Source organism: Anser brachyrhynchus (assembly GCF_964034855.1).
Source record: "Anser brachyrhynchus genome assembly, chromosome: 1".
Classification (NCBI taxonomy): domain Eukaryota; kingdom Metazoa; phylum Chordata; class Aves; order Anseriformes; family Anatidae; genus Anser; species Anser brachyrhynchus.
In genome coordinates, this window is record NC_137694.1 from 53974542 (window position 1) to 53999727 (window position 25186).

The 25186-nt window shown below is 46.0% G+C and overlaps 2 protein-coding genes across 4 annotated transcripts in view; both read right to left on the bottom strand.

Moving 5' to 3' along the window:
* Positions 1-280: 280 nt before the first annotated feature.
* On the bottom strand, positions 281-4640 carry LOC308187453 (histone acetyltransferase p300-like). The gene is made up of 4 exons (XM_080575420.1): positions 3858-4640; positions 2963-3080; positions 2330-2504; positions 281-1105 (listed from the first exon to the last, which is right to left on the bottom strand). The coding sequence occupies exons 1-4, from the start codon at positions 3971-3973 to the stop codon at positions 1053-1055; spliced, it is 462 nt and encodes a 153-aa protein (XP_080431546.1). The 5' UTR covers positions 3974-4640; the 3' UTR covers positions 281-1052.
* Positions 4641-14804: 10164 nt separating this feature from the next.
* EP300 (EP300 lysine acetyltransferase) overlaps positions 14805-25186 on the bottom strand; it is a 66094-nt gene continuing 55712 nt past the window's right edge. For all 3 annotated transcript variants that reach the window (XM_080575394.1, XM_080575393.1, XM_080575392.1), the window contains 6 exons: positions 24979-25092; positions 23019-23184; positions 22369-22533; positions 20136-20297; positions 19388-19669; positions 14805-18205 (listed from right to left, as the gene is read on the bottom strand). In XM_080575394.1, coding sequence (XP_080431520.1) covers positions 15971-18205; positions 19388-19669; positions 20136-20297; positions 22369-22533; positions 23019-23184; positions 24979-25092 — 3124 coding nt within the window. In that variant the 3' untranslated portion in view covers positions 14805-15970. The remainder of the gene's footprint in view (positions 18206-19387; positions 19670-20135; positions 20298-22368; positions 22534-23018; positions 23185-24978; positions 25093-25186) is intronic.

Genomic DNA, 25186 nt, shown 5'->3' on the forward strand with positions numbered 1-25186 from the left:
CACCTGACACATCCTGACGCACACTCACACCCCACTGCAGCCTGGCTGCATCCCTGGGGCATTGAAAGGGATAAAAAGCACTAAAAAAGGGATAAAAGGCATCAAAAGCACCCGCAAGTCCCTCCGCTCTCTTGTTCTCTGCATTTTTCCTCTGCGGGCCCACGTGGATGTCCCTTCCTTCCCTTTGGAAGGTTCAGAGCATTCAGTGGCCCTGCGGTGGCATTAGCGCTTGTCCACCTCCTCCCTAGGAAATGAAAATCCAAAACGATGCCAAAGCTGCTGCGTTCAAGTATTGCACGGTATATTACCTACATGAATTGATTACGCCGCTCCCCATGTCCTCAAGTGATCAGTCTCAGAGATTTCATCCATAAATAGATGGTAAAAAGCTGTGATTTATTGTAAAATTTATCTGCATTTATACCATAGCTCCTTCATAGTACAAGTCTGCCCCTTTTGGCTTTTTTTTTCCCCATGGAAAAGCACTGTGGTCTTAGTGGTACTGCTAGCAACATTCCTTATCCCAGCTCACTGTCAAGAAAAGGAAAGAAACAAGTGTCCCTCCACATCTGTAGCACTGATTCTCTTGTATGCAAAAGCTACGCCCCCTGGAGTTTCTTCTATTTCACATTCTACTCCTTTTATTTTATCACTTTCATTGTGCTGACATTGTAAACAAAACAAAAAAAAACTATACTGAATGTTTCTACACTGCACAGATTTTGTAGGGTGCATCTAAACAAATAGCATGTGAAACACATGCACACCTCCTCTCTTGTGCATACAGTCATATTGTCTTAGCTGCAGTCTGAAATAAAGTAGCGTGCAAAAGGTTAGTTCAAAGGCTTATGTATCTTACAGTTACATGTGAATCCTCCTTTCAGACGATCCAAAGGCTCTAACAGGGGGCTACAGCCTATCACTCTAAACGCAAAGGAGAATCATTATCGGACTGAATCACGTGGAGAAGCATGGGTAGGGCTATCCTAATTAGAAAGGTACAGCGGTGGTGAGCTTGCAGAGCCTACTGCGTGCAACTTGATTGGCAAATTTCAGTAGTGTGTAGGGTCCTCCAGGTTCAGGTTTCCCGAACAATCCTCCAGGGCTGTTAAGAAACGGAAAATTGCTTTTACAGTATTTAAACAACGCAGTTGATAACAAACTAAATCATAAAGCCTGCTATTCTCCTGCAAATACTGCTAGAAGACAGTGTACTGCGTGACAGACAAAACAGATGGTTCCAGATAAGACACAAATACCAAATTGAATCTTCATTAAATCTTTCTACTGCAGTATTTTTTTTCATGCAACATGTTAGGAGCTACTGCTGGTGTGTAGCCCCTGCTTCCCAGAGCTGAACAAGCAGCACTGCTCCCTCAGGTCATGGACAGGCTGACTCAAGGCTTCCTGAAAGCTCAAGTAAAAATGAGTTCTGTATGGACACAGGACGGGCTTAAAGATAGTCCCCATCCCATGGCTGTTTGTATCTTGTTGCTCTTCTTAAGAAACCTTTTTGGTAAATAATTGTCTTTAAATAGTTTCATTTTAATTTGAATCAAATTCAAATTGATTATGGAATATTTCTATTTTCTTTAACAATAACAGGTTTTTATGTAACGTTACTTGTAACGTCTCACGTTCGCAGTTGCCAAGTGTCCAGCAGTAATGTGCACATCTCCGTGTCCTTGGGGAGAGCAGTGAGTGTGCTCCAGCCTGACCACTCTCCAGCACTCTGAGCCTCCCCAGCAGAGCAGCACCTTCCAGGCACTCCTCCCGGGCCTCCGCACATCTTCTCCTGGCCTCAACACCATCCCAGAGTGAGGCAGATGAGCTATGTGCACAGCTATAGTGTTGCTCCAGCTCTCCTTGTATGGGGCCAGCTTTCTGGCCAAGAAGCTTCATATGCATCTCTCAATCAGAACGCACTGAAGAACCACCCTTTCTAATTTAGCTTCCTTAAATCTACATTCATGTTTCTTGAACCAGGGTCCTGTATCTATTATCATATAACGGAGAGATGACCGTAAAGTCAGATGGTAGAAGCCTACCTTACATGTGTGGTACTGCCTCTCACTGTCTCAACAACACTGCACCTTTGTAAAGCCAGCTGCTGTCTTTAGGGATGTAACAGTACAGACAATCTCAAGAAACCAAGCCCCAAAACTTAGATTAGACTTCACTTTTCCTATCTCCTTCTCTAATAATTTTCCTAAATTCTTCTCTAAGCCAAGTATCTGTGAAATGATGTGGGCAAAATGCTCAAGAGTATGGGGGAAAGACAGTACGCAATTGCACTGCACCAAGCAGTAAGTAACCCAGCTGTTCTTACTTGCAGACATCCCTGGCTGAGGCTGTCCCATGTTGGGCCCTTGATTCATGGGAGCCTGTGGCATGCCCAGTGCATTTGGTATCATGTTTTGCTTCTGCAGCCTGGTTCTTTGCTCTTCCTCCAGCTCCTTCTGAATCTTAAAGATCTTCTCAGCTAGCAGGTGATAGTACTCTGCCTGCAGGGGAGGAATGCAAGTCAGGAAAGGAGAGGAGACATGCATTAAGTAAAGGCAGCAGGTCACAGTAATCAAAGCTTAGAAAACATCCTTCCACCATGCACATTCCAGCATGGGATGGGGGGAAGCTCTTCCTTCACAGTGGCTGCCAGGGAGGTTGGAGGGAAAGGCACTACTCAAGGCACTTTTGGCAACCATCAGGACACCAGGGGAAGTTTTTCTTCTCGTCTAACAGTTCTTGGAGAGATCCACAACAAAGAGCTTCATGCTGCCTTCATGAAACCCTGACAAGTCTCAGGCACAGCACAACACCACAGGCACCAGGCAGAAGCCAGCACCCCTGGCACATGCTCTTCCTCAGCCTGGGACACTCATCTGTGCTTCCACTCCTCCTCCTTCACAGTCACTGTCAAGGGGGATCAGAGATGTGCAAATGATGACAGAGGACAGCATCTCACCCTGCTATTTGCCAATTCATACATGTCGCCTTCCACCCTCCGAGCGTATGCCACCAGATTCTCCATCTGTCCATTGTGCAGTGCTGCAGGGTCAAGAATAGGTAATGTGGCTTGGATTCTGAAGAAAAAGCACACAAGCTATTAGGTTGTCTCCAAACCAGTGATTCGTGGAAGAACTCTACAACTCAAAGCAAATAAGTCATAAAGTAGGTATGTGGTTTATTTCGGTGCCGGGCGCATGCGGGATAGCTCCCAAAGGCATGCACACCCTAATGCGGCAACTTGCCTCAGTCATCTGCAGTAAAAAGTTACATATGCATGAAGTTTCCCAATACGCCTATACATACGCATAACCTATCCCTGCTTTGTATTAAAATTAGTTCCAAGAAGTCATTTCCATAAACTCCTCCTGTCTGCGCTTGCGCTGTGCCTTCTGGTGGTGGTCATCGGGGGGTCGTGGGGACGAAAGTTGATAACTCTTCTTCATCATCACTAGTTGACCCCCTGCCTTTTTACAGACTCAGCTGCTCCTTGGCTCTTGTCCAAACCACACGGTCGGTCTCAGATGGTTTTTGAGACAGGTTCCCCATTTTGTCAGGAAACATCCTCTGTGAGGGGCCCCCAAGACTCCTCGTTTTGGTTAATTTGCACAGTAGTAAGCAAAGACACTCAGCAATATCTATTTTAATGTGATTAAGTGAGCCCCCGTTCTTCCATTCCTGGCTTTAATAGTTACGATTGTTTTATTTAGAAACCATTAATGCGTTTAAGCAAGCCCCCATTCTTCTATCCCTGGCTTCACCAGGGCCTCAGCACCAACCCAAAGTGATGGGAACACAAAGCAGCAAGCAAATCGTCTGACAGACTGAGGATTATTTTGTTATTAGCTACTCACAATTTATGAACAAATTGATGGCGGAAATCCTGAGTGACTTTCTTATGCCAGGGCTTGCAGCTGACCCCAGACGGGAGAGAGCCTCCTGGCCCCTGGCTGGAGACGGGAAGGACCATGGCAACCCAGGCAGCCGCAGCTTACTGAGGGAAGAACCGACTGAACCTCCCGGGGGATAAAACCGAGTGAAAAACAGAAATCGTAAGGGCGGGGACATTCCCGGTAGGGTGGGACGTGGGCGCCCAGCCAGCTCGGGGCGGCTGATGGGAAGAAGTTCCGCTCCCTCACCGATCTGCTCTGAGGTGAGCAGGGGCGGCAGTGCCCACCACGCCGAGCCCGGTGCCCCGCAACCCCTCCGTGCTACCGACCCGGAGGCAGGGAATGGCCTGCCCGGCTCTGCCCGGCGGGCTCCTGCTGGGTCTGCTCCGTGGGGCCCCCGCCTCGGCCGCCAGTAGCGGGAAATGGCGGCCATCATACCTGCAGCCATCACGTGTGCCTGCGAGCAATTGCGTTCCTGGGAGCCTCGTGTGTTTGGCAGCAGGCCCTGAATGTACGCAGTTGTTCTAAAACTTCTTGTGTGGAAACAGCCGGTGTCTCCCTTATTGATTCAGGATCCGCTGGCACAACCTTCCTTGGCAAGGGCAATGCCGCCTGCTTGGCCGTCACATTTTTTTCATTGACAACACGTCCTGCCATATGTGTGAACACATAACAGCCTTCTCAGACATAGGAGATTTAAACCCCCAAAGATTTAACTCTCTGGGAGATAAATCCCTCAGTTTTAAGTATTTACACCCCCCACTTCCACCAATAAATTTAGCTTTTCAGTGCTGAGCTGCGCTGCCTGTTTGATTCCTCCACAAGGCTGGGAGGATAGCGTAGAACTTAGTAGCATGGTTTAGCAGTGGACTTGTCAGTATGAGGTTAAAGGTTGGACTAGATTGATTCGTTGAAGAACTCTACAGCTCAAAGCAAATGAGTTATAAAGTAGGTATGTGGTTTATTTCAGTGCTGGGCACATGCGGGATAGCTCCTATCCCCGCTTTGTATTAAAATTAGTTCCAAGAAGTCATTTCCATAAACTCCTCCTGTCTGCGCTTGCGCAGTGCCTTCTGGTGGTGGTCGTTGGGGGGTCGTGGGGACGAAAGTTGATAACTCTTCTTCATCACCACTAGTTGACCCCCTGCCTTTGTACAGACTCAGCTGCTCCTTGGCTCTTGTCCAAACCACACAGTCGGTCTCAGATGGTTTTTGAGACAGGTTCCCCATTTTGTCAGGAAACATCCTCTGTGAGGGGCCCCCGAGACTCCTTGTTTTGTTTAATTTGCACAGTAGTAAGCAAAGACACTCAGCAATATCTATTTTAATGTGATTAAGCGAGCCCCCGTTCTTCCATTCCTGGCTTTAATAATTACGATTGTTTTATTTAGAAACCACTAATGTGATTAAGCAAGCCCCCATTCTTCTATCCCTGGCTTCAAGATGATCTTGGAGGTCTTTTCCAACTGCAACCATTCTATGATAGTGCCACCACCGTGTCTTGCCAGGTCACCTTCCCCAGCAGAAGGGGCAGCCTGGAGGACCAGTATGTCCAGGCAACAGCAGATGATGAGACACCACAACATCCATATGGCCTGGTGCGTTACATACGGTTTACCAAGGTGGAAACCCTTTTACAAGTGCTTTCTTAAGTTGCAGTTAAGAGCCCTCTCTCACTCCTTGTGGTGACAGCAGGGAACCGTTTGAGAGAGTTCAGCGCAGAGCCACGAGGATGATTAAGGGAGTGGAGCATCTCCCTTATGAGGAAAGGCTGAGGGAGCTGGGTCTCTTTAGCTTGGAGAAGAGGAGACTGAGGGGTGACCTCATTAATGTTTATAAATATGTAAAGGGTGAGTGTCAGGAAGATGGAACGATGCTCTTCTCGTTGACATCTAATGATAAGACAAGGGACAGTGGGTGCAAGCTGGAACATTGGAGGTTCCACTTAAATGGGAGAAGAAACTTCTTAACCGTGAGGGTGACAGAGCACTGGAACAGGTTGCCCAGAGAGGTTGTAGAGTCCCCTTCTCTGGAGACATTCAAAACCTGCCTGGACACATTCCTGTGTGACCTGATCTAGGTGTTTCTCCTCCAGAAGGGGGATTGGACTAGATGATCGTTCAAGGTCCCTTCCAATCCTTAACATTCTGTGATTCTGTGATTCAGTGAATTGGGCCCAGGTGATGGAAAAAAGGCTTGAAATCCTCCAGTACAAGCTCGGACAGTGAGCAAACAGAAGAGCACTTGAGATCTGTTATTTTTTAATGCATTATTTTGGGCTTCTAACTTCTGGCAGCACTAATCCAGCCAGTGAATGTGGTTACAAGCCATGGCAGCATGAGTGCTTGTTGTTAGACCCAGGTCTTGCCTCAGGCCTTACGCCACCCTGGCTTTCAGTCTCCAGGCTTGGTGAGGTGTCTGTTGAATGGCTCCCAAACCTCTGCTCACCAGAGAGACACTTAGTCGGGAGCTCATTTCAGCGCCATGCTCCAGAAGAAAGGGGGAAAACCCCACAAAGTCAACCTGGAAATAAGCCTTCTGGTTTTAACTCCCCACCCTATTCCGATGCTGAACAACAATATGCTTTTGAATAATAAATTTTGTTCTCCCCTTAATTCGTCAGAGCCTACTGAATTGCAGGAGAACCAGCTCTGTGCTTCTGTAAGAAGAACCTAGCTGAGTCTAACGGGGAAGGGAAATGTGTTAGTCTCACTCCCTTGCCACCTGCAACACACTGCAGCCATACAACACACTAAAATCATCTCCCTTAAGCTATATAGGTTCCTGCCTGACTAGGTATAACAGTGCAGGGTGTGGTGTGGTGTGCTCCGGTGTGGTTGGAAATGAAGGCAAGAGGAGGGTGCATCTGCCGAAGCTGCGCAGAGGCCATGGCATGAAGAGGAGGGAGCCATTTTCTTAGGCAGATGACATACATCCTCAGCGTGGTCATTGCAGCAAAAGAATCAGGGTCTTCCCAGCATGTACTTGATCCTTTAAATTTGTCTCAGATATTTACATACATCTGGGAACACTGAGCTGCAATTCAGTGCAACCTCCAGCACAAGGAACATCATGAAGAAATGAAACATTGAAAGGCAAGATAAACAAACCCTTTGTAAGAAGTTGGGTCTCACAGAAAAATACAGCTCTCTTTAAAGGAACACATACATTTCCATTGACCCAGGACATGCACAGACAGTCCCAGAAGAGGATTGAGATAAAAGAAGTAAAGAAGCCACTGCTTTTGTAAGCATCATGAGTACCAGAGAATGGCCAAGAAGCCTCCATCATCGCACAGCAATGCATATTCCAAGGAAGAATCCACTTTAAAACAAGGCACTTGTTTTATTGCACAGTTGATCATCACAGATTGGATGTAGAGAATAAGTTCCTGAATTCCTCTTCAAAACAGAGAACAAAAGTGCCATAGACACCTGTTTTCAGTCTGATCAACAGAGAAACAAGCAGTGCAGTAACTGTAGGTCCCAAGTCCATGCACAGATGCTTATTTCTGAACAGGAACATCCTCTCTCAAGAGTCATGGGGCAGGGAGGCATTTACATTCAGCCTCATTTCCCCACCACCACATCTGAGTCTTTTTTTAAGAAGTGACACCTCTAGGCTGGATGCTTTGGTGCCTCTGTCACATGCACCAACATCACTGTCTGCAGACTATTAAGAAGGGCAGTATTGAACTCCTGCTGTCCATGTGTGATCCGGCAGGACATTCATACTAGTCTCACCTGCTGCTTAATTGCTGGCTCCGGGCTTGCACGAGGCAGCTGAAGCTGCAGGGTGGCTCCTGCTGACACTCAGGAGGAGCACAAGTGGATTAGCTCATCTGTCCTCACAGGCTGCAGAGAAATTCAGCTGGGCTGGGCAGTGTGTGCTGCAGGTTTCAGCAGCAATGCCAAGTAAGGACAAAGACTTGTCTTACCTGTGGGTTTGTGTGAGTCAGCGTACACCACAGGCTGGAAGCCGGTTGGGATACCAACCTAAAAAGCAAGTCCCGATCTTTGACTGGACAGAGATGTAATGCGACTGTGTTCAAAGCAAATGAAATTCCTTGTCTCAGCACAGTACTGATCCAGCACCACACTTGGTAGCTGATGCCTCACCTACAACCTGTTGCCAGCTCTCCGTCCCTCAGAGGAACCTTTCAGATCTTCCTACAGCAGAAAAGAAAATGTGCTGCTCCATAAACCAAGCAGGCTGCACGAGTTATGTAGGGATGAGCTTTTTTTTGCCTCCTTCACATGCCCCTGTAATACCTTTTCAGAAAAGACACAGCACATGGTCCACAGCCCAGGAGCAACATGGGTTAGAGTAGGTGAACTAAAAAAAAAAAAAAAAGTATCTCCAAGATACCTGCCCCAAAAGTTTTCCTTAGAGAAACTTGAAGTTACTGACCCATTCACACAGGAAGAACACAGGATTCCCTGTCTGCTGCTGTTCACTCTCACTGCAATTGCAAGAAAGCACAAGAAAAGGAAATGCCTGAAGGACCTTCAGCTTCAGGAATTAGGGTTGCTACAAGCAGAAAATGGGGCCCGGGCTACCACTGCTGTGTTGCAGTCTCCCTCTCCTGGACCTGCTACACTGGGCAGTAGTGTGGAGGGCTGGGCCCTGGCTTACCAGGTGTCATTTCCCAGCCAAGGCACTAGAGTCCTGCCTTCCAGCCCTTGGAGATCCTATCTAATATCAGCCCAGGGGTGCCTCTACACCTGAGGCCCTGTCTGCACTAGCCCCACGGGGAGAGGCACAACACCTAAAGACAGAGCTCGTTGTTGCATCCCACATAGCTCTGTGCTCCCAAGGTATGCCAGAGCCTGGCACCACCCAGAACACCTGGGGTAAACAAGTCTGAGCCACGCCAGCTTCACCAGAAGCTACGAAGGGCTTCAAAGATAGCTACGGTGCCAATGGTAATACCTCCACCCCCTCCAAATCCACCGCACTCCCTACAACGTGGAGCAGAGACGGGAACCATGGCTCGTTGCCCATCAGCTACCCACAGCGCCGGTTACAGAAACAGGTTTCCTTCTCGAACATCCCCCGTGTGCACGATCCCTCCTGGGGAGTTACAGACAAGACCCCGTTCTAAGGAAGTGCAACTAAGGCAACTTAAGGAAATCATCAAACCCCTGTTTTTCTAAACGAAGTGCCAGATCAAAGTCAGCTCAGGCAAATGCCAGTGGCAGGCAAATGCCTGGTAAGGCTGACGGAGCAGTCCCATGGCTTTTCGACAGTGGCTCAGAAATAGATGCTGCTGAAAGCACTGCAGGTGCAGCCTGTTGTGCTCTCACACTTTCAGGGGCTGGTCTAGGCTCTGTCTCAGGTCAGGATCTATAGCACATGATCTATTTTAACAAGCACGGGGAGAAAACGGATCCTAGTGCAACCTGACAGTTATGAAGGGTTGTGTTGTACAAAGGCAGCCACTAAGAGGGCTTCTAAAACCAAATATTCCTGATCAGGACAATGTATGGCTGTTCTTCAAAGAAAAGCTCATTTCAAGGGTAGGAGGCCTCTTTGCACACTTAGGAAGAGCCAGTCATTAGGAGCAAATGCTTCTAACCCATGTCAGGACAGGCCACTCTCTGGAGAGGCTGGGCCAGAGACCTTGGGTTTGGCTGGAATTGGGAACAACACAGTCAAGGACACGGTGTATGTAAAAAGACCATCTCAGAAAGAGAGGGTTGAGTTTCTTGCACAGGAACTGGATGTGTATCAAACACTGGAAGAAGCATGGGAAAAGGCAGCAGGAGCTGGAATGGCTGTCACTGTCACATTGTGCACGTCGGCCTCGTCGTGGTGCTGCCACTGCCTTCAGGAGCCCACAAGCTCTGCACTGTGTGAGTAACTCAGGCCCTGCCAGGCTTTGTCTGGACTCGTCTTGGCCTGCCCAGAGCCGTGCTGTAGCTCACTTGGCCGTAACAGCAATTGTCTAACGAGCAGGTGGCTGCTACCAACATTGTTTTAGCTTCTATACAACCCTGTGGTGTGACACTTGCTGTTTATTTATTTTTGTGACAGACAGCAGGTCCTAGCGAGAGGCCTGTTTAACTGCTGGGCCTAGAGCGCAGCACCCAGAGCGTGGCTAACACAGGACTTTGCACAGCAGTGAGCACAGGAGGGAATCAAGGTGGTAACAGGCCATGGGGCACAGCCTCCAGCAGCCCCTGGAATAGCTCGTCTTGTAAATCCAAGCCTCCACCCAAACTGAGCTCTCCTGGGTGAGGATACAGCTTTGCAAGGCTCAGGCCGCAAGCAGTGTTCATGGCTTCTCACTCTGGCTGAGCCTGGCTCATGATGGCATCTTCATGGAGACCCGTCGCTTTCGAGAGCCTGAGTTTGTCTTTGCTGCAGTCTGTGCCCATCAAGTTGGGAACACAGAGACTCCCATGGTAAAGAAGGCCGGAAGCTCGTGACTTCTGGCACCAGGAAGATGTCTTCTGCTCCACCTGCAGATCTCCAGAGTAGACCTCCAGTATATCAAGTATGACTTCATGGCTCTGGATGCAGTAGTCATAATTACGGGGTCTTCTGCTTGAGGGAGAACAACAGTACAGCAGCACAACAGGGATTCAGCTTTTATGACCCTGGGAAACTCTTCAAGGATCAAAGGCTACCATGAAGAGATTGGATCCACATGACTGGGGTGGGGGGGGTGGGGGTGCAGGCAAAAGCATCTTTGCTAAGCTGCCCAACCTGGGGAGCAGAGCTTTAAACTAGGAACAACAGGTGAGGGATGGGACAACTGATAATCAAGTGAGGACATGATGGACTAATTTGGCTAGTGGGTGTTGCAGCATGGCTTTGAAAGGAGAGGTTTTAACAACAAAACACAGCAGAAGGGGGCCCAGCCCGAGTGTACTAAGGAAAGCAAAAGCGAAAATAAGGAAGTTCTGGGAGGACAGCATTGTGGGGAAAGCTCTCAACTTTTCTGGGAAGTCAGCACATCTGGGCATCTCTCTGAAGTTCTTTGCCATCAGCAATCCCAGCTCCCTGAATCTGCTGGGAATGTTTGGAGCACCATCTTCACATCTGTCAATGAAGTAGGATCCAGCTAGGGAACATTTAAACAAACTAGACATGCATTAGTCCGTGAGACTTGATGATTGCATCCCTGAGTGCTGAGGGAGCTGGCTGATGACATTGCAAGGCCAATCTTTGTTGTCTTTGACAGATTATGGTGAATGGGGGAAGTTCCTGAGGAGTGGAACAGAGCAAATGAGACTCCTGCCTCAAAGGAGGATCTGGGGAACTACCCTAGTAAGGTGACAGAAATTCTCCCAGAAACCATCTCCAGACACACTAAGGACAAGGTGACTGGGGCCAGTCAGCATGGATTTATGACAGGGTAATCATACTTAAGCAACCTTCTGTGATGAGATGATTGACTTGGTGAGTGAGAGGAGAGCAGCAAATGTTATTTATTTTGGACTTATAAGGCTGTTAACGTTGTCCTTGACAACATCCTGACAAACCGAGGAAGTTTGGACTAGATAAATAGATAGTGAGGTGAACTGAAGGCTTGGGATCACCAGCACAAAGCCCAGCGGAAGCAAATCGCTAGCAGCGTATCCAGGGGTTGGTACTGGGGCCGATACTGTCAGACATTTTCATTAGTGACCTCAGTGATGGGGCAGAGTGCAGCCTTAGCAAGCCTGCAGACACAGAACTGGGAGGAGCAGCTGAGACACCAGAGGGCCCATCCAGAGGGACCTGGACAGGCTGGAGAAATGGGCTGACAAGAACCCCATGAAGTTCAACACCGGGAAATGCGAAGTCCTGCCCCCGTGGAGGAACAACCCCAGGCACCAGCACATGCTGGAGACTGACTGGATGCAAAGTAGCTTTGCAAAAAAGGACCTGGGGGTCCTGGTAGACACCAAGTTGAACAACGTGCCAAGCAAACTGCCCTTGTGGCAAAGAGCATTGCCAGCAGATCAAGGGAGGTGATTCTTCCCCTCTAATTCTGCACTGGTGAGGCCACACCTGTGTCCATTTCTGGACTCCCCAATACAAAAGAGACATGGAGCTACTGGAGAGAACCATTGAAAGGTCTGTGAAGATAGATGATTATGAGACTGGAGCACGCCCCTCATGAGGAAAAGTTGGGACTCTTCAGCCTGGAGAAAGCTCAGGGGGATCTTATCAGTGTGGATAATTACCTGATGGGGGAAGGAAAGATGATGGAGCCAGGCTCTTCTCGGTGCCCAGGGGCAGGACAAGAGGCAGTGGGCACAAACTGAAACACAGAAAATTCTGTTTAAACATAAGAAACTTTTGTTCCTGTGAGGGTGGTCAAGTACTGGACCAGGTTGCCTGGAAAGGCTGTAGCACCTCCTGGATATACTCATTTGGACGTGGCCCAGTACAACCTGGTCTTGATGACCCTGCTTTGAGCACAGAGGTGGACTGGACAATCTCCATAGGTGCCTGCCCACCTCAGCCATTCTGTGATTCTGCAATAACGAGTCATTGTGCTGAATGGATGATCTACAATGCTAGAACAAGGTGGGCAATGCAGACACATACAGTCGCAGGATGCTGCTGCCCAGTGCTTACGGCAAGGCTCCAGTAGCCAAATCACTGGAGCAACTGGGAGCTGGGTTGAACCAGTTTTAAATGTAACAAGAAGCGTGCAACATGCAGAAAACACTCCATAAACAGCAAATGTGTATATAATGTGGAAAAGTGAACGAGGTGAGAACAGTATTTGTTGTTGTTTTACAGTTGATCCCATAACTGAAGGAGAAACCATGACCACTATACTCCTTCCCTGACAAAACTCAGCTAAGCTTAACAAACTCAGTGTAAGTTTGCCCCATCTGCGACTTCAGTCATCGGCTTTAGGACTGAAAGCGGCACACACTAGAAAGTTGGTGAAGATATCCCCGAACTGCATGTAATTTTACTTTAAACCTTAGTAACATTGTAGCTGGACAATAAATCTTTGGATTGCTGAAACTTTTCAATGTTAATGGGTGATTAACTCTTAACTCTGTGTACGAGTTCTTTTTGCTGGACCAAGTGGCTAAAAACCTACTGCCATGCTAGAGCCCTACCCTTTCCCCAGTCAGCTGCGGTGTTGGCTCAGCTGGTGGGTTCTGGTTCTCTGCTGGTATCAGGGAAAGCAGAGGGGTGAAAGGAAAAGGAACCCCATGCAAATCCAAGGCCCCTGATCATCCACACCACCTCAATAAAACACTTGAACTTGGCTCACAGATGGCATCTACAAAGAGGGACAGAGCAGCTGTGCTGTCACATAAAATGTCTTGGTGATGCTTCAGCAAGTCACTGTGTAGGCATTCAAGGTTGGACAATCTGTGGCTCTTTGAATCAAAGGTGCTGTGCAAGGTCTTGAGGCTTCCCCACTTCAGCAATGGCCAGATGCTGCCATGCAGGCCGGGACAAATTCAAACCAGATTTTTTGCGCTAACCCAGGAAAAGCTTGCATTCAAGCCTGTAAGTTGGGATGTACAAAAAGCATACACAAGCCCGAAAGCCGGGTACGCTTTATACTTCTCTAGTCAGTATGTAGTCAGAAGAATTTTTATTTCTACTACAGCCTAAGGAGCCCCAAGGCTGAAAGTAAAACAAGGCTTTGCACAGGTGTGGGGAAGGAGGAAAGCTTTCTGTCTAAAATGGAGAACCCAAGGCTCAACCATCCCACTCCACTGCCCTGGCCTTCAACATGGGGCCAACGCAGGGCTTTGTGTTTGCTTCTCTCAGTCCCTCCCACTGCAGATGCAGGAATTACGAGCTTCATGGGCTTCATGCAGAGCTGGCCGTGCCCTCACGGGAGAATGCCAACTCACAGGGCTGCTTTCATTCTCTGAGCCTTCCAGGGACTTTCCACAATCTCACTGAAGGCTTTTTGCTATCAACTACACCTTTCTATTCACAGGACAATGGATCTAACTGCTGTTTATACCTAAATACCATGCTTTTTATTCCCATTTTCTAACAGCCTCAAACATCCGTCCACTTTGCAAGACACCATTGCTCTTGGACAACGCTTGGTTGCGGCTCCCATCCATCCAGGTTCCCTTATCTTCTGCCAGCCCTTTTTCCCCTGAGGGCAGGTTGCTCACACCATTTGCCGGGGCTTGGCAGACACTGCAATGTTGACGCCACACCAGACTTCCAGACCTGGACCCAGGTCTCCCAGGTGCACAAGACCCTGGCACAAGTTACTCCCTCTGCACCCAGCAGAGTATTTCGGCAAGCCCGCAATGGACCCACCACGCTTATGGTGCCCAGCCAGCACACAACACATGACTTTCTGACGTGACAGGATTAACACCACGCACAGGCAGTTTCACACAACTGGGGTTGCTACACGCACGCCCCAGCTGAAGCATTTCTGTTCAGGAAAACCCCAAAATAGATGGAGGTGCCTGACCTGCACACGTTACTGCCAGGTGTCTGAGTGCAGTGCCTATGGGGACACCCACACAAGCTTACCTCACGCCCCCACCTTGGTGCCAAAAGTTGTACAATGTATTCCAAGTGAAATAGGAACTTTTAATATCACATATCCAAACAATAGTTCTCATCTCAAAATGGAAAATAGGTCCTTTGAACATCAGCTGCTCCCAGCCTGGCTGAGCAGGGTGCGGCGCAGCTGACTGGCACAACTGTTGAGGTCAGACCTCATTTCTTTGGTAAAATACATGCCACGAACAAACGCGAATGCAGAGTTGTACCCAAAGTGTCCATTTATAAGACTAATCGTCACTCCACGTCCCTTTTTATAGATTTGCATTTTAAAACAGTCATATACATTAAATAGCTCTCCAACTTCTAAACAGCAAACATCGGAAGCAGCACAGTCGGCCACCCCGCCATTTTATGAACAAGCAACACATGTTGGAGCGAAGGGAAACATTAAAAACAGGCTTTCTGTCTCACACAGTTTATTTAACAATAGGTAATAAGAAATCAATTTTTAACAGTCTATACAGTGATCGAAAGTTCGTATTTATAAGTAATCAACTTTAATTGCATGATTTACAACAGCTGAGGGTTTTTTGCTTTCTATTTTCAAGTTTTACAGAAGGTGGAAGAGGGTGGGAAAAGGGCATGGGAGAGAGAAAGCAAGCATAAAGAAGAAACCCCAGGGACTTTCTCAGGTTAAAATCATCCCATTGGAATTGTTTCTTACCCTCTTTTTTATTTTTTTCTTTTGTTAGATGTAAAAATAACGAAAAAATTCTTTCAAGAAAACAGAAACCACAATATATATACTACATCCATTTGGCAGCTGCCCCTGTGTATTTGCAAAAATGTTGTTTTCTCTCTACATGTACAAATTATTTTAATACTTGAAGTTTTTTTAAGCTCAGACTCTTGTATAGAAAATTCTTGGAGGACAAAAGTAGACTTCAGGAGGGGACTGAGTTATTTAATATTTTTACATTTTTCAAAGAATTGACATATTTCCAACCAAAGAGGAAAAGATTGGTATTTACTTTAATATATATATATTTATATATGTAATGTATTTTTAAAGCAACATTAACCCCTTTTGTCCTCCGGTTTTAGGAATAGTTTCTCCTGTGTTGTCGTCTTTTTTTTAAAATGTTTTTGTTGTTGTTTTTTTTGCAGTGACATGAAGAAAAACCAGAATAGGGAAAATGTTTACCATCTGCCTCAGTAAATAATAACTATCAATATTACATATTTTCATTAATTTAAAAAAAAATAAAACCTATTGGAGGCATGAGTAGGGTGTCCTTTGGTGAACAGCCAAAAGATCACCCTCTCCCCCTGACCTCCCCAACGCACACGAGGAAAAAAAAAACAAGAAAAAGGACTGGTTATGATTCCAGCCATAACAAAAATATATTCTTTGTACTCTACTGTCCCTCAGGTTCGTTGTTGGTTCGTTTTTAAAACCACAAACTACTGCTGCAGAGTTCAGATGTGTCCAGGGAAAAATGTTGTTTTAGCTAAGAAAGATTCAAAAAAATTTGTCTTCAGTACAAAAAGTCTTGAGAAAATAAGTTTTTTTCTTTTTTTCTTTTTTTTTTTTCTTTTTTTGCTCCCAAAATGCTACAACGTGTCTAGTGTATGTCTAGTGTACTCTGTGAAAGGTTTGAATTCAAGTCTGAGTTCTCGGAGCTGAGCCCCAGTTCCGTGGCGCTTGTACCATGGAGGCCTGCCATGCCGGGATTGCTAGCAAGCTGGGAAAGCATTGCACTCTGGTCCGGGCTGGCAAAGTGCCCTTGATCCATGGGGTTAGCCTGGGCAGCTACCAGTCCTGGATGTGGGGAGCTGGTCTGCGGGGAGACGTGGTGTGGAGAAGGCTGAGGTTGCATCCGGGGGGACGGGCTGGAATGGGGGGGCTGGGACTGGGGCCGCGGCGAGGGTACAGGCTGCGGAGAACGCACTTGGTTGGTGAGCGATGAAGGGAGCTGCTGGCCCTGGAGGTGTGGGGACTGGGCCTGGTTGGGGAGCATGTGCTGTTGGGGGCTCATAGGATTGGGCTGAGCTGGGGACCCCATCTGCTGCTGAAGCAGCCTCTGCTGGAAAGCCTGCTGCAAACTGGCTCCTGTCTCTGCACTCATCGCCTGAGGGAGCTGGCTTATCTGTCCCATGTTTCCTTGCTGCATCTGCTGCATGTGGTGCTGCATTCGCTGCTGTTGTTGCTGCTGTTGCTGCTGCTGGGGATAGCCGACGCCCTGGGGCTGCTGGAACTGGTTGTGGTTGGCCATCCCCGGCCCCAGCGCGGGTCCCGCTCCTTGCTGCTGCTGCTGGCGCTGCTGCTCGATCATCTGGTGCCGCCTCATCAGGAGGTCGCGGAACTGGGGAGCCATCCCCGAGTGATTCATGCTCATCTGCTGCGCCTGAGGATTCATCCCGGCCATGGCCTGCTGCGGCTGCTGCTGCGGCTGCTGCTGCGGCATGCTGGGCCTCTGCACTCCCGCTTGCATGGGGTTCATGTTCTGCATGGCCGGGTTGGGGTGCACCCCCGCCTGCTGCCCTTGCATGGCCTGCTGCGGCTGGAGCCCCGGCTGACCCTGGGGCATGCCGGGCTGACCCGGCATCCCCTGGGGGTTCTGGGAGCCCGCGTACTTGGCGGCCCGCTGCTTGATGAAAGCAGCCAGCAGCTGAGGGTTGGAGTGAAGGATGTTAAGCACCTGCTGCTGCTGCATGGGTGAGCTGGGAGACCTGAGAGTCCGCAGGAGGTTTTGTAAGGCTGCCTGGGGCAGAGGCGGTTGTTTGGGCTGAGCGGCGCCAGGTACCTGACCCATCCCTGGCTGAGGTGCCATATTCATCGGCTGACCCGGCTGGGCCACTGACATCATGGACGGCCTCTGCATTCCCGGCTGCAGCTGAGCTTGGGGTAAGCCCCCCTGCACCCACGGTGGCTGCTGCTGGATTCCTGCCGGCCCCATGCCTTGGTCTATGTGACCGCCGGGACCTCTGGCTATCTGCGGCGGGTTCATTCCCATAGGTGGCATCTGGGGCATCTGGTGCTGAATCGGCCTTTGGAAAATCTGAACCTGGGCCATCTGCCGCTGGGTCTCCGCCGCCCGCTGGATCTGCATGGCCATTTCCACCGCCGCTGGAGGCGGCCCCTGCACTGGCGGCTGAGGTGGCTGGGGTGGAGTTGGAGGAGTCACCTGGCCGCCTGCCTTGCCCTGGGACACAGCGCTGGGGGGCTGAGTTCTTGGCATGGTGTAGGGCGGCATACTGTTGGGAGGCGCGGGCTGAGGCTGCGAGGCAGGCTGCGGCGGAGGCTGGGGTTGCGGGGTTTGTGGCGTCGGGGGCTGCTGGCCTGTCGGAGTTGTTGGGGTGGCTGGTGTCGGCGAGGGCAATCCCTGCTGCTGACCTACCACACCGGTCCGCTGCATGCTCGCCATCCTCCTTCGGAGCATCTGCGCCTGTTGCAAGCGGTGCTGAAGCTGCTGCTGACGCAGCTTGTGTTTGATGTTGAGGCAGAAGGGCACTGGGCACTTGTTCTCCTGGCAGTGCTTTGCGTGGTAGCAGCAGAGAGCAATGAGTTGCTTGCAGATGGGGCACCCTCCGTTGGTTTTGCGTTTGCAGCCTTTGGTGTGCTGGACAACCCGTTTCATCTTCTGACAGGACGGCAGCGAGCAGTTGGCATTGCGGCACTGGCAGGCGTGGACCAGAGACTGGATACAGCGCTGGATGCTCAGGCGACGCGAATCACCGGGGCTCTGGGTGGTTGCAGTCTGCTGGTTGTTGCTCTCGTCATCTAGACCAAGGCCTAACTTCTCCATCTTGTGGTCATGATTCTTAGTGTTATAGCAGGTGATGCACAGGTCATAATCCTGGAAAGACAAAGAAGGCAAAGTTATCAGTGATCCCGTAACTCCATCCAATAAAATGCACGTCATGCCACCTCAACAAGTTACTCCCAGACCGTTCCTTCCAGGCAAATTGTTGCTTGAGGGAAAAATTCAGTCTTTCAGGCTACGTTGAGGTAGCAGAGAGGAACAAACCCAAATTATAGCCAGGGAAAGCGCATAGGTGTAAGGGTGTCTGAAATTTACACAAATAGCTTGAAAAACAAGTTTGCTCTGAGTTAGTAAGTCACATGTGATTCAGCTGGGCTGGAAAAATCCCTCTCTTTCCTGATTTAAAAAGGAGAAGAGAGAAGCAAGGAACAAACAGCTGCCCATCTACTGCCTCTTCAAAAGGAGTACCTTTTCTGTCACTCTTGACCAATTTTCAAAGAAAGGAGAATGAAAGCTACATTTCCAAGTGAGTTAAACTGCAAAGTGTACTGACAGAATAGAACAGCATTTACATTCTGTGAAAACAATAGCCAAAGAGTCTGGGCTCAGTAATTGATTTTAAGAAGATCCAAGTCCTCAGGATTCATTAATCCATAGGAAATTTGGAATTTATTTTCCAGTACATATTGCAAAATGAGAGTATCAAATTTTAACTAGGGATTTTCAGAACTGAATCCAAGGCAGTCATTTAATTCCAGCAGGCTACAAAATTAAGTTAAGCCAGATTCAAGATTATTCCAGCTTCTGGAGGACAAAGCATTGACACAGGCCACTGGGCTTCATCTTCAAACACCCTGGGTATTGCAAACACTTCTGAGGACAAGTATGCTGTTTGCTACTACAGAGTGACAACAGTTTAGCAGAATAGTCACACAAGTATAGGAATCTGTTTTATAGCACAACAAAATCTCTGTATTGGTAAGGTAAGCTGATGAAGGACCCTATTTAGAGAAATATCACGGCACCACTCTGATGAACTACAGGAAACACCATTCTGCTATTTTAGTTCTTCACAGCTTTAAAGTAGGAGACAAAAATCACATCAAGTAGTCAACTAATTGCATTATCTGATACAGAAAACATTTCCTCTCTTTTCTGAACTGCCAGAAGAGGAGCTGTACAGACCTTTTTCATTAGTTAATATTGCGAAATTAGTTGAAGAGCACTCTGGGCACAGAGTGCAGGCACACAAGTAGGGAAAACCACCAAGCATACCTCACAAACGGTGCAGTGCCATCTGGTCTCCACATGATGCTTGCACTCATTGCAGGTGTAAACAAAGCGGTCTTGGCTCTGCGTATGCAGCTCCACCAGCATGCACATGGTCGACCACTGAGCCCTTCGTAGTGAGGAGAACTCCAGGTGCTTGTCTCTAGCAAGGGTTAGGAAAGCATCGCGCCCGTCCATCAGATCGCATGGAATGAGTGGGTCAGGCTCAACGATGGCAGGCAGGGAGTTGGCTGCAGGGCCAGCAATGAGACGGATGACAAAAAAGACCTGAGAATCAAAGAAAAAATAGTTAATGCCAGAATTTATCAAGATGTTTTGTTCACCAAACTACATTACACAGAGCGCACAACTCCAAGCCCAGCTAACACTCAAATGATGTGCGGCTAAGGTGGTATATTTGTAAAAATTCAGAAACTTCAAACCTCTGGGTGCACTGCAGGTTCACCTTCAGAAGCATTAGGTAACGTTTGCTGGACTGAACAGACTAACAGTCTGGACTAAAACAACAGTTTTACTGCTAGGAAGTTCCTTCCATACGTGCACAGTTGGATTTAACCCCACTGTCCTCATAGCAAAGAACACCCTGATGCACTGGTACTTTTGTCTGGTGGGCCACCCAATTCCCCAGCCATACCTGTATGATTTACAGCACACTGATCTGTCGGAAGTATTAAGGTTTTGTACACTTGCGTACTTAAGTACAAACTACATTTCTCATTCTATCAGCTCTCACCTCCTTGTGTTTCTCCATAGTGGCATACAGCTTTTGGGAGAGGTCATTGGACACATTGGGCATGCCAGGCTTCTTCTTATTGCCACGACTCAAACTGCTTTTGTTCTTACTTGTCTTCTTATTGTTCTTCTTTTTGGCATTTTTGCTGTCTCCCTTGCTCACCTGGTAATTTTAAAGGCATTTTATGTCATGTATCTAAGTTACACCACATCAACATTTTATTACTTTCACACCTTTTATAATTGCAGGACTAAACAAACTCACAGTAATTCACTCCAAAGACACTTACCACGGTCCCCTGAAATGAAGTTAAGATTACATTAATTCCACTGGAATCACTCCCTAAGATAACAAGATCAGCAATGCATAGCTCCAAAAATACTAAAAGCATAAATGCTTAGAATGTATAAGGGATAAAGAACACTAAACAATATTTATCGAAAGCCATTTGTCTACGATAGTTGAATGCTGAAGAACTTGAATAATCACAAATGGGTTCAGCAAATGGCTCTCAATATATTTTAAAATTAAAAAAAGCAGAAGTGATATTACACTAACCATAGGTAAGAGACTTAATCCACCTAGATTTACCTCGTTACACCCCTGTCCAATAGTTTTTAACTGTATAATATTAAACTAATTTTCATATGAAGTTTTTCTTCCAAGTCCAAAAGGCCTTAGCAATATGATTTCTAGTATGAGGATATGATAGGAGGAAGGTGCAACAGTTAAAACAGGTCAGCTTCACTTCAGTTATAATCAATTAGCAATGAACAGTTTACTCTCTACTTCTGAGATGGCCTCTCAGAGCACTAGAGCATATGATAGTCAAGAATCAAAGCAATTCTTATTCAAATAAGCTTGTAGCTAAAGCTTAAAATAACTTCGTCAGGATGGAAATTTCCAGTGAACATGAATGATTATCACTTAATTTGAGACTACAGATTATTATTGCCTCAGATTTCATTGAAATCTGGGGTAAATGAAGAGTTCAAATTATTTTTAGTAACAAAGGTTAAACAGCAAAATGCTGCAAGCTTTCCCCATCATGAGTTTTTGGGTCAAACTGTGAAGGATCAACATAGGCGTTGAGAAGCATCACACACACAGCTAGGTCAGATTCCTCAAGACTGGTTTCTGATATATGAGAGAGATGTGAACCTGCAACTATGCCAAGTGGGGAAAAAAAGACTTGAAACGATGCCTTCCCAACTAACTACTTACTGTTAGTTATTGCAAATTCAATATCAAGTTGCCTAATTCCCAGATGTCTCAAACTTAGTTTATTCAAAAGCCTTGCTTGAAAGGTGGTGTTGCAAGGAGCAGCACAACTAGAACATGTGGTTCTCCTGCAACATTAAACTTTTTGAGGCAGAAATCTTTTAGGAGAATGCTAACTAAACCAGAACAAAATTCAATTATCTCATGAGATGAGGAAGCAGCAGCATTTAAACAAGAGTTAACTAGCAAGTACTACTGTGTGAGTAGAATTACTAACTTTATCCAAGATTCACCACCTCTTCCACAGAGCTCAAAAAAATCGAGGACAAATGCATAAATTCCACATCTGCTCATTTTCAAATTTATTTTTGAAGAGGTATAACTTTTTTGTTCTTTGTGGAATGTGAAAGGGTATTTTTTGCATGTTCTCCTAAAAAAATTGCACAAGATACTGGCAAAAAAAAATCTCTAGTTTAGGTAGCCCTACAACAATTCAGCAGTATTTTGTGCTTTACACCGTCAATACTGTAAAGCTTCCCACTTAAAAAACCCAAAACCCTCAGCTGAGTAAACTACTAAATCAGAGCTGTCTTGCTTTCTCCAAGTGTTCTGCTGAGATCAGTGTTGTACCATCTAGGTCGGAAAGAAGAGAGACACCGTCCAGAAGCTAAAGCTTAAGAAAGAAGCTTCCAAGCCAGGGTGAGCTTGCAGCATGAACATTGATACTTGGATTTCAGCAGCAAAATATTCAACTAGCAGTTTTTTCACTTTAATTGACTGTGGTAATTAGTTAGGTTTATAGCCATATGAACAGCCACGGCTAATAGAAATGTAGCTGATATTTTAACAAACTGTTAATTTATAAAATGTAAATTTGAATTTTACATGACAGCAAAAGGTGAAAAAGTCAAGCCTAGGCTTGTTTTTTTGTGTTTTTTTTTTTAAATCTTCAAATAGCTATAGGTAATCACAACTTTTACATTACATCATGAAATAATGGAAGCATTCTTACATCCGTGCTTTCATTACTAGTGTTCTCTTCTCTCTTCCGTTCTTCTTCCTCTTGCTCGAGTTCCTTAATACTCTCCTCTAGAACATTCGGCCAGAAATCCCCTTCAAAGTAAGGTAGCTCTTTTGCACTTGTTAAACGGTCTTCTGTTGCCTGCTTAAATATGTCCTGAAAAAGAAAAAAACACCTGGTTACTACTATTACAAATCAAGTGAGTAGAGGCAATTTCCAATAAATTATAAAAAGGCACTAAGATCTATAATCACTATCCTCTCTACACTAGCTAGTAATTCCAAAGATTTTACTTACATTTTACTTATTTCCAACTTTGTCAGACGCCTAACCCTGAAATCTTATTTAACACAGGAAAAGCAGAGATTCCATAAATTCTTTACATTAAAAAAATGAGATCCTTTTACAGCATTGCTCAAGAATTTAGTTTATTCTACATAGTCATTTTAAATCTCTCATTAGAATTGATTTCGGGAGCTACATGCTTTGAATAGGACAGGTTAACTCTAAGCTTTTAGTGCTCAATTCCCTTAAAACTGATGTAGTACACTCCCAGAATCAGACAATGCATAAGGCAAGGAAAAAAATGAAGATGAGACTGTTCAAAACCCTCCCACAACACAAACATGCACTTAACAAACCTTGTAATCATGGACTATGCGCTCTGACACAGACTTGTCCAACATCTTCTTGTACCACTCTTGCAGTCGTTTCGGTTTGGGTATCTTTTGGTCAGGAGGATGGCAATGGAAGATGTAGTCATCTCCTTCACTTGGTGGGCATGCCCAGATATGTCCAGTAGTATACCTAGCATTGTTAGACAAAAAAAGTACATGTGGGTTCTGATGATAATTAATAGAACTTGCTCTCCTCTCTGCCACCAGATGGAGCTCCCACAAACTTGGCTGGTATTACCAGAAGCACAATAATTACAGCTCTCCAAGATTTCAATTCCAATGTTCATTCCAGATCCATTCACATAGATAACAATAGCACCTTTCCACTAATTATTTATTTTTAGAAATTCAGCACATATACAGAGGAGCTCATATAAGATGTATATATTTTCTAGTCAAGGTAATAAAAAAAACAAAGCCTAATGCAAACCTGCAATTGCCACCTGCCAATTAACTAACAAGAAAGATGGAGGGTAGGCATTTTACAGTAGGAAAATGCAGAATTCTTTTTCTATGAGACACTAGCATTCATTACCTAGCAACATTTAAAAAAAACAATTTAAACACACTTCATTTTTCTACCATAGATTTTTTTTTTAAACTTTGAAAATCAGTTTTAAAAGGTTTCACAATTACATCTGGAAATAAACAAAACACAGTCGCTATCAACCTATGCTGTTGGGTATACAATCATAAATACTATGAAGACAGATGACATCCAAATAGTGGCAGCTGCAGAGACTATAATGCCATGAATATCATTTCTTCATCCTCAGTTCTTCTTTATTAGTTTTTAAAAAGAACTCCAGTAGGAGCAATAATCAGATCTCAAGTTAGAGAAAAATAACCATCCTTGGTGTGTTGAGAAACAATTCTGCAGAACCCTACCCAAACCCTGGGAACTGCAGCCAGTTGTCATTCCTTCTGCCTGAGAATGGAGAGACGATATTGCGTGACCAATATTGTTTTCCCAAAATGAGAACCTGATGTTACCCATTAGCACAGAGAACAGCATTAAGTAGAACTGAGCCTTGAGCTCTACACATAAGTTTGACAGACTCACAGGTCAGAAAATATATAACAGAACATCAGGAAAGAGGTCTAATGTATGCCTTCGAAGTGTATCTATTCATCATAGGTGAATGTATCATCTCTGAGGTACTGAGGACAGTACAGTACCACCCACCTCTCCGTTCTGACTCCCTCAATTTTTCTCAATTACTCTAAACAGTCCCTAAAAATTTCACGAATAACTCTGCCAAACTATACCAGATACCCTTGACAATGGATTGATGTTTACTTTACTGCCTTTCCTACTTCAGTATTCAGTCATGTAATTTCCACCCTTCTCTTTCCTTCACGTGTTCTGTGGTGTTTTTTGTGCTGTTGCATGTATATTCTGTTCTTTTGTGCTGTCCCATGTAGACTGTCCTCCTCCTCTAACTTTCCAGTTTCTCACAATTTGAACTACTCCTTCTGTAAGAGATTTTTTTTGCCTCACACAGCTGTTAATCAGTGCAGACAAGACACTCACCTCTCTCCTCATAAACAAACATGGGTAAGAACTTACTTGCCAGTCCAAAGGAATGACCTGATTAAAGCAGTGGTGTTTCACAAGGACTGTACAATCAACAAGGCCAGCAAAATTTTATTGTCCAGACTAGAAGGTTAACTTTTTCTACCTAGACTTAAGTTTAACAGTTTGGAAATTATTTATATACCTAGAATATGTGAAACAAGCCTCTCCTGAAATACCTGTAAATCCCTTTTTTATCTTCTCACTTGTAAACAGGTGTTACCAGTTTATTCTATCACTGGCTGATATTTAGACACCGAATTCTGCACAGTAAGATGTAGTAACTTAATTTGCACTAAGAATTATCTAGCACAAATCTGCATAGAAGAAAACATTAGAAGGGCTTACCCTAATTTCTTGACATATTCTAGATATCCAATTAGTATTTCGTGATAGACAGCAGTCCTCAAGCATTTAGGGCGGAAGAAATGAACACTGTCGAGGTAAGATATATACACTCGCCTAGAAAAAAAGAAGAGGGCACGATAAGAAGCGAGGATTTTAAGTTAGTTCTAGAAATGTATTCACATTTTATGTATGTGAAGCATCCAATATT

Coding starts and splice junctions, on each gene's coding strand:
- LOC308187453 (XM_080575420.1), bottom strand. CDS start 3,973: ATGGTCCTTCCCGTCTCCAGCCAGGGGCCAGGAGGCTCTCTCCCGTCT. Junction 3,081..3,857: donor CATCAATTTGTTCATAAATT/GTGAGTAGCTAA, acceptor CTTTTTCTTCAG/AATCCAAGCCACATTACCTA. Junction 2,505..2,962: donor ATGAATTGGCAAATAGCAGG/GTGAGATGCTGT, acceptor CCTCCCCTGCAG/GCAGAGTACTATCACCTGCT.